The sequence below is a fragment of the Antechinus flavipes genome, chromosome 5, assembly GCF_016432865.1.
Source record: "Antechinus flavipes isolate AdamAnt ecotype Samford, QLD, Australia chromosome 5, AdamAnt_v2, whole genome shotgun sequence".
Taxonomy (NCBI): domain Eukaryota; kingdom Metazoa; phylum Chordata; class Mammalia; order Dasyuromorphia; family Dasyuridae; genus Antechinus; species Antechinus flavipes.
This window is the reverse complement of record NC_067402.1, coordinates 20,744,232-20,762,732: the sequence shown is the minus strand read 5'-3', so window position 1 is coordinate 20,762,732 and position 18,501 is coordinate 20,744,232. Positions and strand designations below refer to the sequence as shown.

General features: G+C 34.9%; 1 protein-coding gene across 1 annotated transcript in view; it reads right to left on the bottom strand.

Annotated features, from left to right (window-relative positions):
• Positions 1-6,954: 6,954 nt before the first annotated feature.
• DYNC1LI1 (dynein cytoplasmic 1 light intermediate chain 1) overlaps positions 6,955-18,501 on the bottom strand; it is a 47,265-nt gene continuing 35,718 nt past the window's right edge. Inside the window, exons 8-13 of the mRNA XM_051963425.1 lie at positions 18,164-18,275; positions 15,952-16,011; positions 15,774-15,818; positions 13,832-13,952; positions 13,248-13,403; positions 6,955-7,885 (exon numbers count right to left, since the gene is read on the bottom strand). Of these exons, the coding sequence (XP_051819385.1) occupies positions 7,773-7,885; positions 13,248-13,403; positions 13,832-13,952; positions 15,774-15,818; positions 15,952-16,011; positions 18,164-18,275 (607 nt within the window). The 3' untranslated portion in view covers positions 6,955-7,772. The remainder of the gene's footprint in view (positions 7,886-13,247; positions 13,404-13,831; positions 13,953-15,773; positions 15,819-15,951; positions 16,012-18,163; positions 18,276-18,501) is intronic.

Below are 18,501 nucleotides of genomic sequence, written 5' to 3'. Positions count from 1 at the left end.
AAAATACTGGAGGTGATTTTGGGAGACAGGAGAGTGATGCATATATTCTGTAGCTAGGACCATCTATGGAACAGTATGAACTTTTATTACAGTCCCACCCCAGGCGGGAATCAATGGTAAAATTCTTAGCTGAATTTTTTTGCATTGACAAAATCATAACTACAGTTACTGTATCCAATCAGAAAGCCAAGATATGTCAACCCTCCGAAGTTATATTTCACCTCTAAAAAACCTACCCTGATGTAATTCCCTTGCTAACTCTTTAACCCCTTTTGGAGTTAGCCCACCATTAATCTCCCTCTCCTGCTAACTCTTTTTAGGGGGAATTCAAAGACAAAAGTGACAGTTCTTGACTTTAGGGAGTTTATATTTTACAGGGGAGACTAGGTAATATAGAGCACATGCAAAATAAATAGTCATGGGATGGAGTGGGGCTCACCTACTAGCAACTGGGAAAATCAGGCAAAATCTCTCAAAAGCCACAGATGAACTCTGATGTAGAGTCCTGAGATGTGAATGTAATGGCATATTATTGTTCTGTGCCGAGTGAAGTGAGTAGAATCAAGAGAACATTGTACACAGCAACAAGATTATGTGATGTGTAATGGACTTGGTTTTTTTCAACAACGGGTGTTTGAATGAGGTAATTCAAGCCAGTTCCAATGGATTTGATGGAGAAGAGAGCCATCTGCACCCAGAGAGAGGATTGTGGGGAGTCAATATGAATCACAACTTAGTATTTTCATTTTTTTTTTTTTGGTTATTTGCTTTTTTCTTTCTCATTTTCCCTTCTTTTAATCTGATTTTTCTTGTGCAGCATGATAAATGTGGAAATATGTGTAGAAGAATTGCACATGTTTAACCTATATTGGATTACTTGCTGTCTAGGGGAGAAGGGAGAGGGAAGGAGGGAGAAAAAATGTGGGAGGAAAGGAGGGAGAAAAAATGTGGAACGCAACGTTTGGCAAGGGTGAATGTTGAAAATTATCTTTGCATGTATTTGGAAAAATGAAAAGCTATTAGTATGTATATTTATATATATATAAAAGAAACTAATGGAGAAAATGTTAATGCAGGTTAAACTTAACTATAGATCCTAACTACATTTCCTCTCAGCAGAAGTTAAATATTTACCAATAATCTCCAGTCTATAAATGATCTTTGAGCTCAGAAGAAATTGAATCATACCCTAGAATTCTATGAGGGGTGTGGTGGAGTGGGAATGGGGAAAGACAGAAGGAAAGGAAGTGGTAGTTGGGTGGCTAGAGCAGCAAGGGGGTCATCCCCCACAACCCTGTATAGAACTTAACTAGCTAGCTAGAAGGAACTAGTGGCACTGGGGTGAAAAAATAGGAAGCATAAAAATTAGGAATGGAGTGAAGAAGAGACTGTTCAGGGAGAATACTGGCCCACATTACTGACATCTCTGAGCAGTAGATTCAGGTTGAAACCACCAGCTTTACTCATCCCTTCCTGATTCTTGTCCATTAGCAGACATTGTAACATACTTTGAATGCTCCTTGCCTTGGTGACATGAATTTTGCCTCAATCTTAGGCTGGGGGATAGCTAGACGTGACATCTACTTAAAGCAAAAAGCAAAATGCCTGTCTAAATGTTAGGAATGTTCCTTACTTGCAGGGCTCTGAATGATGGTGATTTTGCTGTTAACTTTTCCTTTAATTTTTAAATCCATAAAACTGCAGGGAAGGCCTTGGGATGTGCAGGGACACAGACGTGAGGGGCTATTGCACAGCTCCTAGGCTAAAGGTGAACTAATTGTAGCACAGTGCAGCTGATTAAATCTCTAGGGACCTGGAGGGAGGAAAGGACTTGACCATCCAGGTCATCAGCAGCTGAGGACACAGCCATTCATTGACCTCAAACTGGAAAAAAAACTTTTCAAACCAAACAGATCTAAGCTATTAAGCTTGTGTTAGGAATAATGCCCAAACGATTCTTTAAGCACTCAGTGGCAGTAATCCATGGTAGCCCTAGATTCTCGTTTATTTAGAAACTAATTTAGAAATATGAAAAAGAATTAAATTGGAAAGACAAAGAAAAATGCAAAAGAGATGTTGAGATCTCTATAATGCTCTTGTTTCTTAAGACAGTGGAGCCACCACATCTGGATTCAACACGATCCTTTAAAAAAAAAAAAAAAAGATGCTTAAAAAACAAAAATCTCGCAACGTGTAACAGAACACTCAAACAAAAAAGTAGTTAAAAGCAAAACTAACAAATATACACTGGTCAAGTCTAGTAGCATATGCATTAGAAGTAGAAACATCACTAAAGAAAAGTGATGGCAGGAAATACCACACTAGAGAGAAAGGAAGGTTCTTCCAGAGGAGGTACACTTAGGAGAGTACTGACAGGTCAATTCTCAGGATAATGATTGTAAACTAAATGTTTTTTGGGGAAAATTGATTGTTTTTTAATGGGAAACAGACATAGCATTACAATTACTCTGATGTTCCTACATTTCCAATTCTACATCTTTGTAAAAAGAATCTACATGCATATTAAGGGCATCCTTGGTAGTTAGAGAAGAAAACAAAGTTGTCACAGTTATTCTATAATAGGTCACATTTTTATAGTCATATGCATTCCCACTGTCTTTGTTTATACTTAAAAAACAAACAACCATTTGATTTCCAAAAGCACAATGCTGATTTCACATGCAGGAAATTGTTTCTCATAGTAATAGGGACTGAATCAGATTTCATTGGTACAAGGAATTTCCAGATGAGGAAACTTCCCTTCATCAGTATCTTTTCTTCAACTTTTAGAGAATTATCTGGAGTAAAGAGATTAAGGACTTGCCCAGACTCACAAAATCATCAAGTGTCAGAGCAGGATTCAAATCAATGTCCTTCTGATCCTGACCCCTAAATTCCAAGGCCAGTTCTTAATTCATTATACCAAGCTATCTTAAATATGCACACTTATCTTGCATGTGTAAAACTGCCTAAGATTCTTTAAAGCATACAATAATTAATTTCCCTTGATAATTCTCTGAATATAAAATAAAGTGAAGAATTTCTACTGTTCAGATTATAATATGCAGCTGTTTGAAGAGGGAGACAGCCTCCAAAAAACTGGAATAAAAGAAGTTAGACCTCAGATTGAACTGGAGTGAGGTAGGCCAGATTGGCTTTAGGACAAAATCTTATCTTTTAATATCAATATTCATCAGATGATTTTGTGTGGCTGAAAAATTAAATTTGTGGATCACCCAAAGAGTACCAGCATAAGGTGAACTTGAGTACATTGTAGCATATCATCAATGAAGAATTCTGCAGTGGACAAAAATAATGTAGTTAGAAAAAGAAATTTTCTTGAAAAGGGGGAAAAGCCTTATTATTCCCTAATAAGCAGTGATTCAAATGATATAGGAAGCAGCAGAAGAAATTACAGTATATGTATGTGATGGGATACTACTATGCTACAGTAAGAAATGATAAAATGGACAATTTGTGAGAAATCTGAGAAGATATGTATGAATTGATGCACAGAGAAGTAAAACTGAGAACAATTTATAAAATAACAAACTTGTAAAGACAAACAACTTTGAAAGACTTCAGAGCTATGATAAAGAATATTTTTAAATATTCTTAATTGGCTAATATTAACCAATGCTAACCATCTCCTGACAAAGGTGATTGATTTGGTGCAGACATATTTTTCTGATATGGTCAGTGGGTGAACTGCTTTTACTAATTTATTCATGTTACAGACATTCAACCCTCTTCCATTGGGAGAGAAGAGAGGAAAAAAATTTGCTAAATTAAATTTAAAAACAATGACTATGAAGAATTCACATGAACTTATATTTTTAAAAAATGTAAAAGAAAATACTGAACTAAAAACTGCTTAGAGCCATGACCAAATGACTTCAGAAGACCATGAAAAAACACATTTATCCTCTTACCAGATGGCAGAAAATAGACATGTAATGAGGCATAAATTGTCAGACATGGACAATGTGTTCATAAACACAGGCATAAATGAAGGAAAAATAAGTAACAAATCCTGTGTGTTTTACTACAATCCATACAATGTCAAGAGCTCCAGAAGAAAGTCTCCAAAGATTTGAGTGAAACACTTAAGGAAGATTTAAGAGAAGAAATAGTTAAGTTACTCATCCCATAAGGAGAAGACACAAATGGGTTATGATGGTCATCCTTAGAGAAGTATCTTTATTAGTGAGATCAAATTTTCATTAATTTAAGTATCAAGTATAGGAGTTTATTATTTAATATGTTAATTTTTGAAATAACTTATTAAATGCCTTTTCAACAACTGAACTTTAGTGATGTCTTTCCACTTGCCAGTTCTCCTTGTTCAATAGTATCAACTATTTATTACATAAACTTGAGAATTAGGAAGTTGGGGAGCAAGATTATTATCCCCCAAAGAGAGATGGAGGGTGGGGAGACAAATATAAGCTTTTAAAATTTCCTCCAATTTTGTTCCAGGGTGGAATGACATTTCAAACTATTCTTAATTTGTTAATATTAATTTTGGATCAGATCATTGTTTAGGACTTTTTTAAAATACAAAGGTAAGTAGTTAATAACTAAAATGAATTTAATGGCCTCTAGTTTTTTGGTTTTTTTTTAAGAAATTTCAACAAAAATATTACCACTTTATATTACAAAAAACCTATATTGGTACTCGATTATTTAGACATCTGGAAGAATTGATAATGGTGAGTGTATTTTAGGTAAATAATTTCTTTGAAAAATTACAATTCATCATTGTTAACACTCATTTGCAATGATTAGTATCACTTCCAATCTAACTTTCAAAAAATCTTCTTTTAAATTGTAAAAAACAGTTGGATAGAATTGGCTGTGACCCATATCATTGTTGGAAGTACCTCTATTTTCAAGAGCATACACATTAGCAAAATGGATCTGTCTTTGCTACTCTTACTTTGTTATATTATTTGCACTCCCAGATAGAGAGTGGCCTTGGGGGTGGAGGGAGGGAACAAACCATTGATTTTGCTATTTGGTTTAAAATCTGCCAAATCAAACATTTGCAAATGTGGACAAGGGACTCACTACCATTTAAGTTGTCTTCCAATAAAGTATTTATGATATTGGAACATTTTTAGTGCCAAAAAGGTCATAAGCAAAGGGTTTAAATAGTTTTAAGGCAAAGTTCTCATCTGTATTTTAACACATTCCACTAAATGTACTGACTATCTATTTTACATATTTCTTTATATTAAGGTGATTAGAGAAGTTTTCAATTAAGGAATGAATGAATAGTTCTTTGGTAGAGGACTAAATCTATCTAAAAATAGTCATTAGAAAAGGCAAAATAATTTACTATGGCATAAACATCTTAAAGGAGATGACAGCTAGATGGAGGGATTCAGGGCATTTTGTGATTTCAATAGTTTGAAAAGCAAAGAAATTCTTTGTAAAAGTTAAAAAAAGAAAAAACAAACACATAATGGACATTTCTTTAACATAGGCATCATTTGTCCAGTCTCACAAAGGGCCTCAAAACTTGAAATCTGAAGATTCAGACAGCTGAAATGTTGAAAAACAAATTGCCTTCCTTGAAAACATTAAATCAGTACAAAAAAAAATTATAGCACCCAGACATGCTGAAGTTAAGGAGCTGGGATTAGTTATGCCTGAACCTTTGAGAACATATAGTAATAAATTCAAATAAAAATAGGGCCAAACGTCTAATATTTTGCAGGCTACATACTTAGAAAATCACATGTTAACATTATCTATGTTCTACTCTATTTTTGTTTCATTAAATATGTTCCAATAACATTTTAATCTAGTTCAGGACAGCGTCTGACCCCTCTGCTCCGAGTAAGCAGCATGATAACAGATAACATATACACAAATGAATTCACCTCTGGGGCTTTCTGATACATCTTCATGCCCTATAGGAAACAACCCATTAATCTGTGCATGCAAACTTAGTAGATATTTGAGATATTAAGAGATACAGATAGGAGCATCAATTTTATTGGTCTTCCCAGTTATTTCATATAAAGTATTAATTTAGAAAAATTGGTGTCATGACAATATATTTGCACAACCTGAGATGAATAGTTATTCTTTTGTCAATGGTATGTTTTACTTAGCTCATGCATATCTTAAGAAAATAAAAGTTTTTTCAAATAGTCTACTTTTCAGTGTAAAGGAACATCCTTTTCTCCCCAAATACTTTCTTATGGAGGAATCTATAAAGCTTCTTCTCTTCTCACACACCTTCAGTATTTATGTTCAATTATGGAGGAACAGGAAATCAACATGCTTTTCCTATGACTAAATTGATTTTTAAAGACCTCCTGAAAGATGATTTTTCTTTAATTCTTCAGGGATTTCTAAAGAATATCTTTGGAATACAGAGCATATCTTTAAAGTTTAAAAAATTGAAGTGTCACTTAAAGAAAAGCACACAATTTAAAAAATTACTTCATTGGCTTAAGTTGGTCTAACATGGCTGTGATCATCAACTATCGATGAAAATATTCTCTTACTAATGGTATTATCGTTAGGTTCTAATAGTACAGCTACTGAAAATCTTGGGAAATTTTAAGTGTTGGAAGGGAATGGTTTACCAGGAGCATATAGGCTGAGGGCTAAGAAGCAGCCTCTCATAAAATAACCTGTGAGGCTGAATGCTATACAAAGTTCTGGGATGTGAAAACTTTCCATCCTTAGGGAAGCAAGGTTATCAAAGGCAAACAAACCATCTACTGTACCTGATATTTCCTGGATATACAAAATTAAAGAGGTTGATGAATTTCACCACTTTTGTCTTAGGAACATTTGGATGAAGAGATGGGAATTATCAGTATGCTTAATAACCTCACTGAGTCAAACATAAAAATACTAGCAGACCTTATTTTCTGTTAACTAGTAAATAGAAATTTAAACATAAAAGAAAGCAATGAATTATTTAAATCTGAATGCAGAGAATAAATACTTTATTAACTGATTACAGTTTAAAAGACTGATCATTAAAACCATCACGGTAATATGGAAAACATAAAGGGGAATAAGGCTGGGCCATAGAGAAACAAATATGTAGATTGTTTTTCATTTTGAAAACCTCTGCATTTTTCTTTATTTAGGCAGTAGGCTGTCGTATTCTGCTAGTTAATTAAGTCAAACTTGGTCAACATTTCTCTATGCCATCTACTTGGAAGATGACACTGCCCCACAACTCTTAATAGACTTAGTGGCTCAGATGTGATCCAGTAGCTTGGGAAGCACACTCTACACATGGCAGTAAAAAGAATTTGAATTCATTCATGTTGGTGCACACGAGAACAAATGATCACCATCTTCCAAGAAAACTAACAGGTTAATTCATTTACCATCTTAACAGCCCTAAAGCTAAAACAGACAGGGATTTCCAAATCAGTCCAGTGTCCGTGTTGCATATTGCTTACCACCCATCCCCAAACCCTCCCATTAAAAAAAAAAAATGGTGTTTAGAATAAGGTCAATGGATAGATTGCAGTTTTAGAAATTGTTCTGAGTGTTCAAAATCTCAAAATTACTTCCTTATGCAAAGTGGCAATGCAAATAGCAGTCCAACATAGTGTAATTTAATTTTCCATTTGTATAGTTCCCTTTTGGTAAGATTGGGCAACAAAAAAGACATCAATTTTATCCTTCTGAAAAAAAAATGTTTCAGCTCCCTAATTCCACTTTTGAAGGAAAAGGCAGAGGCAAGTTTACATTATCTCAGAAAACTGAATAAATGGCTTTATTTGGTATCTTCAAGATGCTTCACCTTCTGTAGGAGACGTTGGTGTTGTAGGAGAAACCATATCAGGTTTTCGTGAAATTCTGTCCAATTCTGCTTGAACATCTGTCAAGACAGGTTTCTGGCCTACAGAAAAATGAATAAATACAAAGGTAAGTTTACAAGAAAAAGTACTTCATTTACATTAATGCTTCTAACAAAAATCTAATCAATTAAACTTAAAATTATGTCTTGCCCAATAAGTTACGCAAAGTAGACAATTAAAAAAGATCTTATTACCTACCAAATGGATGTCAAACTTGAAATTGACTGCATGGAAGCAATCCTTATAATACTCAAATTTTTAGTATTCATTATTTCATATGACTTGTCAGTAGCAACTGGAACAAATTCAATATAGCAGTATCCCAAAGTTGTGTTACTAATTTCTAAGCAATAACAAATAATCTATGAATAGATCATCTACAGAGGGGATTAATCATACAAAATTTGAATCCATTGTTACCTAAGGGTCATCTAAATCAGCTCTGGAGAGCAGCAAAAAACCTGTTAGAAACTGGCATATGGCTCTGCTGAAACTGAAGATAATGAGTCTAACTTCTCCCTTTCACCCCCAAATCAATCCATCGATGATTTGATATTTCATCAATGTTTTACATTTCATCCAGCAAATGAATAGAGCAACCTTAGAGTTACCTGAGGGCCACACAGCAGGCAAATGACAAAGGCCACATTTAACATTTGGTGTTCCTGAGTTCACATTATCCCCCAACTTATGCAGTTTCTCATTGAGTACAATCAATTTTGATTGAGTATACTTAATGTATAAAATTTTGAAGATGAAAAACTGAACTATTTTACAAAAACATGTTTCCAGTTCCCTTTCCATATGTCCAAAGATTGTGACTGTCTTCATTTACAACCTAAGGTTAAACACCATGAGAATAGTGTTGCTTCTGTTAAAGAGTCAGCCCTTAATGAAATTTCCTCAATGAAATATCAAGAAATAATGTCTTTAGTACTAGTAATACGATGCCAGCATGACACTGCTTAAAGATGTTCACTATGGCCTGGTCTCTATTCAATTAGTTTTACATTCAACCATGAGTTATAAAGGCCTAATGTATAAGATTCTGTAGTAGGTATCTGGGATAGAAAGATACCACCCTCAAAAAGCCTATATTGTAGTGGGAAATACAACATGTTGTAGTATGTAAAAATATTGTTTAGCCATAGTTTTTAAGATTCATATTCAATACTTGGCTTTCTAGTGAACAATCTGAATTAATTTAAGTATTGACTGATTTGATCTCCTTCAGTCCAAGCAACTCTCAAAAGTCTTCTCTAACACCATAATTCTAAAGGGTCAATTCTGTGGTACTCAACTTTCCTTATAGTTCAATTCTTGTAGCCCTACATTGCTATTTAAAAAAACCTTATCTTTGACCCTACAGACCTTTGATAGCAAAGTCTCCCTTTTAGGATGATAGATAGAATCACCGAAGCTTTCCTTTCAAAGAATAATTATCTTTTAATTTCATGGCTTTGATCACCATCTGCAGTGCATGAGAATACAAAAATTTGACACTGCTTCCATTTCTTCTTCTTGCCCCAAAGTGGTGGAATTGCCAAGGTCTTAATGTTTTGTTTTGTTTTTTTGATGTTAAACTTCAAATCAGCTTTTATACTCTCCTCTTTCACCCTCATCGAGAAACTTCTTAATTCTTTACTTTTTTGCCATCAGAGTGGAATCATCTGCGTATCTGAAACTGCTAGCAACCCTAATTCTGGCTTTTGATTTATCCAGCACATGATGCTACATGAAAGTTAAAAAATAAGGTGGCAATATACAACCTTGTCACAGTCCTTTTCCAAACTTAAACCATCAATTATTTGGATGGAACTGTTGCTTCTTGGCTTATAGATAGGTTCCTCAGGAGACTAGTAGGACGATTCCATTTCTTTGAGAATTTCCCACATTTTGTTGTGACTCATATAATCAAAGTCTTTAGTGAAGTCAATGAAGCAGAAGTATATGTTTTTCCAGAACTCCCTTGCTTTTTCTATAATCCCGTGAATTTTGGCAATTTGGTTTCTATCCCCTCTGCCTCTTTGAAAACCAGTTTGTTCCCAATTGATAAATGATCAAAGAATGTGACACACAGTTTTTAGATGAAGGAATCAAAGCTATCTATATTCATATGAAAAAATGTTCTGAATCACTACTCATGAAAGAAATGCAAATTAAAACAATTCTGAGGTACCACCTCACACCTGCCTGATTGGTTAAAATGACAGAAAAGGAAAATGATAAATGTTGAAGAAGGTAAGAAAATTGGGACACTAATGCTTTGTTGGTACGGTTACAAACTGATCCAACCATTCTGGAGAACAATTTTGAACTATCAAACTATGTATATCCTTTGATCCAGCAATACCACTACTGGATCTATATTAACAAGATCATTAAAAAAGGGGAAAGGACCCATATGTACAAAAATATTTACAGCAGTTCTTTTTGTGCTGGCTCAAAGAATTGGAAATTGAGAGGATGCTCATCAATTGGGAAATGGTTGAAAAAATTGTGGCATATAAATTTAATGGAATATGACTGTGCTATAAGAAATGATCAGCTGGCAGATTTCAGAAAAACCTTCAAAGACTTACAAGAAGTGATGTGGAGTAAAATGAGCAGAAACGGGAGAATGTTGCATACAATTACAAATGCTATAGCATTTGTGCTAAATTCCAAAAGACTCACGATGGAAAATGTTATTCATATCCAGAAAAAGAACTGACAATAGTCTAAAGGAAGATTGAATCATGCTATTTTCCCTTTTAAAAATTTTTTAAGGTTTTTTTTTCTTTTGTTTCTTCTCTCACAACAAAACTAATGTAGAATGGTTTTATATGACTGCATACATTTAACCTGTATCAGATTGCTTGCCATTGTGGGGATGGGAAAGGGAAGGAGGGAAAAACTAACTAAACTAAAACAACTAAAATAAAAAAAAAATGTTGAAAATTGTCTTTCATGTAATCAGAAAAATAAAATACTATTACAATTAAAAATAAATAAATAAAAATTTTAAAAAACAGCCTGCTTTTCTGATAATTTTCAGTTCACATATTGCTAAATACTAGCTTCCAGAATCTTAAATATAATCTTGCTGGTGTGTTAAATGAGCACAACTCTGCAGTAACTTGAAGATTCCTAGGTACTGCCCTTTTTTAGGATTGGGATATAAATTGATCTTTTCTAATCCAATGCCTACATTGTTGTTCGTTATGACTAGTGAGTTTATCTTCAGAAAACTGTCAAAAACTGTCGAAAACTGTCTCTGTCTTATTTAATTTTGTACTTTAAGGTCAGACTTGCTTATTATTCCAATCATCTTTTGATTTTCTACTTTAGCATTCCAATTCCTTATGATGAATGGGATGTCTTTTTTTGATATTATTTCTAGATAATGATGTGAGTCTTCATGGAACTAATCAACTTTGGCCTCTTTGACATCCATGATTGGAGCACAGACTTGTATTATCAGTTTTACTGTTAAAAGGTTTCCCCTTGGATTAAACAGGTATCATTTGATCATTTTTGAAATTATGCCCTAATATTGCTTTTCTTACCATTTAAAAAATTATTTCTTACCAATTCATTAATTAAGAAACTCTTCTAAGGGATTCTTGACCACAGAGGTATAGTATAATGATTGTCTGAATTAAATTCACCCATTTTCACCAATTTAAGGCCACTGACTCCTAAGACGTCAACCTTTCCATTTCCTGTTTGACCACACAATCAGATTACCTTGGTTCACAAAGCTTATATTCCAGGTTCCAATGAAATACTGATCTTTGTAGCATCAGACACATCCATAGCTGAGTTTCTTTTTGGCTTTGGCCCGGCCACTTCAATCTTCCTAGAGCTACTTATTGTAGTTGTCCCTCTGTTTTCTCCAGGACTCATCTTCCAGTGTTACATCTTTTATCAATTTAATACTGTCCATGCATTTTGGGGGGCAAAGATACTATAGTGGTTGCCCATTTCCTCCTCTAATGGATAACCTTTTGTCAAAACTGTCCACTATGACCTGATCATCTTAGGTAGCCCCAAACAGCACAGCTCACAGTTTCACTGAACTATGCGCAAGTCCCTCTGCCATAAGGCAGGATACATAAATACAAACATTTAAAATTTCAGGAACTATTAGCAGGAGCATTTCAAAAGCTGTTGGTCTCCCTAAAATAGTTTTAAATAAAGTCAGCTACTAATTAGCTTTTTATGATACAACTTCTGGGCTGCATGTATAAAATATGACACACAAGTACCAAATACTACTAAAAATATATTACAGGTCAAAAAGACAATCTGAATGACTACTCAAAATCTAGGCCTACATTGTAGTCATGTAAACAAAAATGTTATTTCTAGAACCTAACAATAGGTAGTTTCAGGGATTTTCACTCCATCATTTTAAAGATCTTACCTCATCCTTACCTTACCCCATCCTGAGATTGAGAAAGTGATAAGTAACAGAATTATATGAAAAAATTAGCATTTTCTAAATTCCCATGCCTCTCTATTTCCATAAGCTAATTACGTTCTAATTTAAGCTTGGTTACAAAGGAACAAAGTTGACTTAAATTTGCCCAATATGATTTAGACCTTCCACATGTTTGCCTGTATTTGATACTCTGAAGCTAGAAACTTGGGGTTTAGGGTAGTACAGGCTGTAAGAACAAAGGACTTTTTGTCTGAATTGCTGCTTAGCAGACTCACTGAGTCTTCTGACCTGACCTCTTTAATGTCTTTTGGCCAGGGGATGACCTAAAGGACTCTGGATCTCTCAGGCAGAGGATGAATTCCAGAATTAAGCACAAATCACACCAGTTCTGGAGATACTGAGGTAGGATGGCAGGAAATGATTTTTTAGTTCTTTTTCTCCTCTTTTATGTTCTATGATCCAAGTTTCCAAGTGGAGTGTAATTCAGCAGGAATTACCACTAGGGGGCAGTAGATTGTTTTTTGCCAAAAAGATAATTTATGGTAGTATAATAGTTACTTTCCATAGCTTTCTACATAGGGCTATTTTCCAATATAATTATGAAAAATTTTTATGGAACTCTTTCAGTGGCTTCATGTAACTTCCAAGTATATAGTATTTCAAAAAGACTACGGTTTGGGTAGCCTGAAGAGTGAGGATCAGAACATCTGCTTGGTACTTGGGAAAGAACCTCCCGTATCTCCCTATTCTCCTCTCCCCTTCCTCCCCAATAAAATTTACTACCTGTACAGGTATAAAAAGTATGGAATTTTTTATAGGACAGCAATCTTGGATTTGATCCTAGCTTTCTCATTTAATCATAACCTCACTGTGCTTCACCTTCTCACCTAGAAAAAGTTTTTTTTGGTGGGGGGACGGGCGGGGGGGAAGAACTCACAAAAAATTAAAAGTTAATTATTTTCCAGAGTCCACCATACCTGACTTTTTTGCTGATGGTGGTAAATTGCTCCCACCACCGCCACCGCCACCTCCAGGGCTGCTGCTACCAACACCAGGGCCTCCAGGGGAGCCTGTTTTTTTACTCAGCAAACTATTGAAGAAATTAGCAAGGACACCTTCACTTGTAGCTCCGGCTGTAGGAAAATAAATATTTTTATTAATACAACATCTCCATCCCCTCCCTAAATGGGAAACAATATTAGATAAACTCAGACTAATTTTTTTTAAAAAATCAAGTATGAAGGGCCTTCTCTGGACCAAATACTGCTGTGCACCTCAGGAAGAAAAATGATTGAGATCTTCTAAAATCCTTGCCTTTAAGAGCTAGGGTCTAGAATGGCACTCACCCATGTCAGACAACTTCAGGGAGAAGCTACGAATTCTTAACTAAATTCAGTCCCAAAGTGAGTCTGAGCACAGGAACTTTCATCTTAGGCTAATCCTATGTAAATAATATGTCTACTGTAGCAACAGTATAATAAATAATCAAATAAAGCAGTGTGATATATATATGCTAAGAAGGAGCCCCAAATCCCTCAAACTTATTCTCTTAGAAATATACCTTTCATATTTGGATCAATTTTTTTAGACCCAGCAGGGATGGGCGACACGCTAGCCACATTGGATGATACGGATCTATTCGGTGTTCGAGGGGAACCGCCAGGAACTCGTGGAGAGGAATCCTGGAAAGAAAATTATTGAAGTTTACCTATAACTATTGAAACTTCTAATATCAAAGAGATGTTTTGCATAAACTCATCACTGGCTCTATCACATTATCTACTTCACTGACACATGAACTTTGCCCTGGGGGGAGCACATTTCAGACTATCTGGAGCACAGATCCCTCCATGACATCATGTCATACAAACTGTTTTTAAAAGTAACAACATAAAGAAGAAAAGTGATGGGCATCTTCAAAAAATAAATATGCCAAACCTTATTGAAGATAAAAAAAAAATTCCATCTGAATTAGTGAAAAGACTAATGTACATATAGACAGGACCCTGGAACCTCAGATCTGGACTGGACCCAAGGTCACCAAAATGGAAAACTGCATCAGAGGCATATTTCAAACTAGACTTCAGACAATGCTTCTAAGAGCTGGGGCTAATCACTTAGCCTTCTGGGCTACAGCTTCTTCACCGAGACCTTGGACTAGATGATCGAAGACCTTTTCCAGCTCTAAATCAATGATCTTATAAGACTCATTTGTACCTTCAAACAATCACAAAGCAAGATTACTGAATTTTGGCAATAAAAATAGTCAAGAATGTTTTAATAACTAGATAAAAATAGTGTATAACGAATACTTAATTGTATGTAAAAGGATGCCTCAAAAACATAAAAATTTGCTTTATTGGACTATTTTCTTCTATTATAATTTAGTTAGTTTTTTCTAAGTTTCATACATACTTTTTTCAGTTAAATATATAAACTTTAGTTCAGCTCCAATATTTTTAAAGGAAGTTTTATTTTAGTAAACTTTCTTTAATTAAAAACTTACTACAGAGGGATATGGTTTTTGATGCTTTGTTTATCAAAAGTGAAAGAAAGCATGCCCTAGAAAGAAAAGAAACACTACCTGGCTCCTCACCTTGAAGGTGAATCAAAATCAACCAATCAATATATTTAAGTACATATCGGGGTAACCCTGTGATGGTGCTAGAGCAAATACCAACTGGTTCCCACTCTCAAGAGACATCAATAAAGAGAGGTAAATAAAACACAGTTATTAATTAGGAAACAAAAAGCAAAATGAGGATAAAGAAGAAAATTCTCTATCAGTGTCATCTCCTCCAGGCCCTAGGCCATGAAGCCCCCTAACCTCAGCTTGCAGGAGTCCTGAATGATGGGGAGGAAAATGTTCTCTCATGCTGTAGCTCCCATCCAAATGCTGTCACACATGAATGTTAGGCTGTTCTAGCATCCTTAGCACAATACATGGATACACTTGGATTTTTCTTTTTAACAGGGAGCTCTTGACAGGGACACTTCCTCAACAGATACAAGTTTGCACCTTCTCTGCAAGTTTGGAGAGTTGCCTGGGGCACTGAGAAGTTAAGTGACCTGTCTGGCATCACACAATATCAGGGACCAGATTTTATCCAGAGCGTCCTAATTCTCCATCCACTAGACTACATTTTCTTTTCAATTGTATTATGGATTATATATGTATTTTTCTGAGCCAGCCCGGAAACCTAAGCACTACTGTTTCTATCTGAAAACAAATTCTAAATAACCAGTTTAAATGATATTTGGACTATATGAGGATTGCCTACAAATGCTTTCAGTAAAAGCTATATTTGAAACAAAAAACCCAAAGTTTTCAGTTCTGTCTTTACAATCCATGTCTCTCTCTCTCTCTCTCTCTCTCTCTCTCTCTCTCTCTCTCTCTCTCACACACACACACACACACACACACACACACACATATACACACACACACATGAAAAAATACAAGAATATATATTCCTGCATTTTCTTAACTTTGTAATACTAACCACTGGCCTCCCAGCTGTTGTTGGTGGTTGTTTTGCTAACTGGGACTGAAAAATAAAAACATTTACTTTAGATATATATAATTACAAGTAATATTTTTACTTCAATTTTTTCAAATACTGTTAGAGAATGAATTTATGTATTAAATCCTAAATCTGCTTTTAAATGAAATGTACTGACCTGTTGCTTCATGAGAAATACTTGGTCATCTTCTGCTACAATTTCCTTCTCATGAACAACCTGAAACAAGAAATGTTTAACTGAGTTCAAGATGTCACTCTAAAGATACGAAAAAATCAGAAATTGTACTAGGTTATGAATGTTATCTCTCCAATAGTCAATTGTATTCTTTGCACTGAATAGATACTGATATAAATTCAACTTTCCAATCTGGTTATCTCATTTTGGGGAAGTCAAGCTGGGGGCTATGATAAAATAGGAAACACCCTGAGTTGTTGTTAAAGTGACAAGCAGTTAATTAAAAAACATAAGAAATCAACAAGAACTGTCTGGCAAATTGCAGGTTCCATGTTATAAAAAAGGTCTCACAGCAAACAAGTTCTAGCTGCCTGGCTCTTTCCAGTCCTCCTTTCCTCCCAGAAACCCCACACCTCTGGACCTGGTCTCCTATAAGAGAAGTAGGCTAAGTACTTCTTTAATGAATTGTATACACCTCTAAACATTTGTAGGTGGCTTTGTGATTTTAAGCAGATGTATCAAACATGGCCCATTAACCTCAAATGTTGTAGCAAGAACATGATTAAACTGTTACTAGGTAATATTTAACAAACCGCAAAAATAAACAATACATATAGTGTTGTTATGTGGTTTTCTGAATCTGTAGGGATAATTACACACAATTTAGTGGTCCTTGTTTTTAGCTGACATGACTGATTTTAAGTAATTTTCATTTATCATGTATGCTGCTTATTGTATATGAACCCAGATAACTCTTTCTCCCTGGAAAATAATTCTTATTTTCTTTTCTTAAATTCTCCCCAACTTTCTAAGCTACTTACTATATTATGTGAGAGTTTAATAAATATTTGTTGGTCTAACACCTATTCAGGGGCCTGATATATCAATTATTATTATTTTAATTATTTAAAAACCTTTTTCAGGTCCTATGGTTAGGGTTACAAAGATTTAAAAATGACCCTCAAACCAAAAAATAAAAGCCAAAAGCCAAAACCAACTCCTATCATTGTCCCCAAAAATAATCTTATGGAAATAGTGTCTGCTCTCAAAGTTTTTACATTCTATTGGAGGAAGTTCAGCTCATTGCCAGACATTAAAGCAGACTGGGAGCAGTCCCTTAGGCCTTTGAACAAGAGTCACATTTTGTTTGTTTACTTCTGTTTTAACAAACCACAGAATCCTAGAGCTACAAGGACTAGGAAAAAGTCATCTAGTCTGAATCCATAATGGCTTCATGCACCTTTTAATTTCTTTCAGTTTTCCATATTTTAAGGCTGACTCAGATAAAATACAGGCAGTTCTTGGTTGGGTAGGCCTGCCATCACACAGAACCACCTTTGGTTTTTATTATTGCAGAGAGGCTACAAAATAGTGCATATTCCCCGCCTGCCTCCCCTCCCCCCCCAAAAAAAACTGTAATCTTCCTTAATAGAACTTTGTCAACTACAGTTGAAGAGTAATGAATAAGCCCAGCAAGCCTACCTGGTACTAAATAAACACTTTAGAACCATCCATGAGCAAATTTCAACGATCCTGAGAATTACTTATTATAGTTATGTGAATCATTGTGGCCTATCTAATTACTGAAATGCTGATAAAAATCTGTGTGGGTTCAGTGGGGGGAAAAAAGCTTGATTTGGATGATCTGGATTCAAATCCTGACTCTGTAATTTACTGTTTCATCCTAAGTAGAACCCTTTACCTTTCCAGTTTTCATTTCCTTCTTTTGTAAACTAGAAGGATGGGATTAAAGCCATTTTTAGGGTATCTTTGAGCTTCAGGTCTTTGATCTTATCCTTTAAATTCACAACTAACTTCTTCAATGTGGGAAAGGAGAGATGAAGGCCCAGTTGGTTTCTCTGGGCAGGAAAGTATTGAGAAACTTAAGAAACCCTCCATTTTCAGTGGTGTGAAATGAGCCCCAAAAGACTCTCCACTACTATAAGGATATGAGTATGTGCTTACACTTGCTAGCCAACACAGGGTAAAAGCAAACCCCAACAAAACTGAATAATCCAAGAGCTCAATTTTAGCTACATTTGCCCTTGTCACCATTACAATTAAACAAATAGAAAAAGTCCTTCCTTATAAGCAAGCAAGCAAACTCTTATAGCAAATTCCATTTCTTAATGTAAAACACAAACATTCATTTTGAGGTTGTTACCACTAAAAATAGATAATAAAATCAAATTACCTTTCGGACAGGTGGTTTGGTTATAATATCTTCAAAACTATCTTCCGCTTTTAATGTTTGAAAATTTTCATGTAAAATTCCTATTTTCTTATCATTATCCCATCCTGCTGGACTAGAAATAAAGATTACACAGAGATCAGTTATTAACCACTTATGTAGACATACATTCTCTTCTCCAACCCAATGTCACAACATGGAGGAAGCTGTTCACTTCCATGATCTGGATGATTCAATTTTAGATTCTTTTTAATGGTCACAATCTTTGATATAGGTAACCCGTAAAGTGACTATAGATTTTCTTGATGGAATATATCTTCATAAAAGATGGTGATTATTAG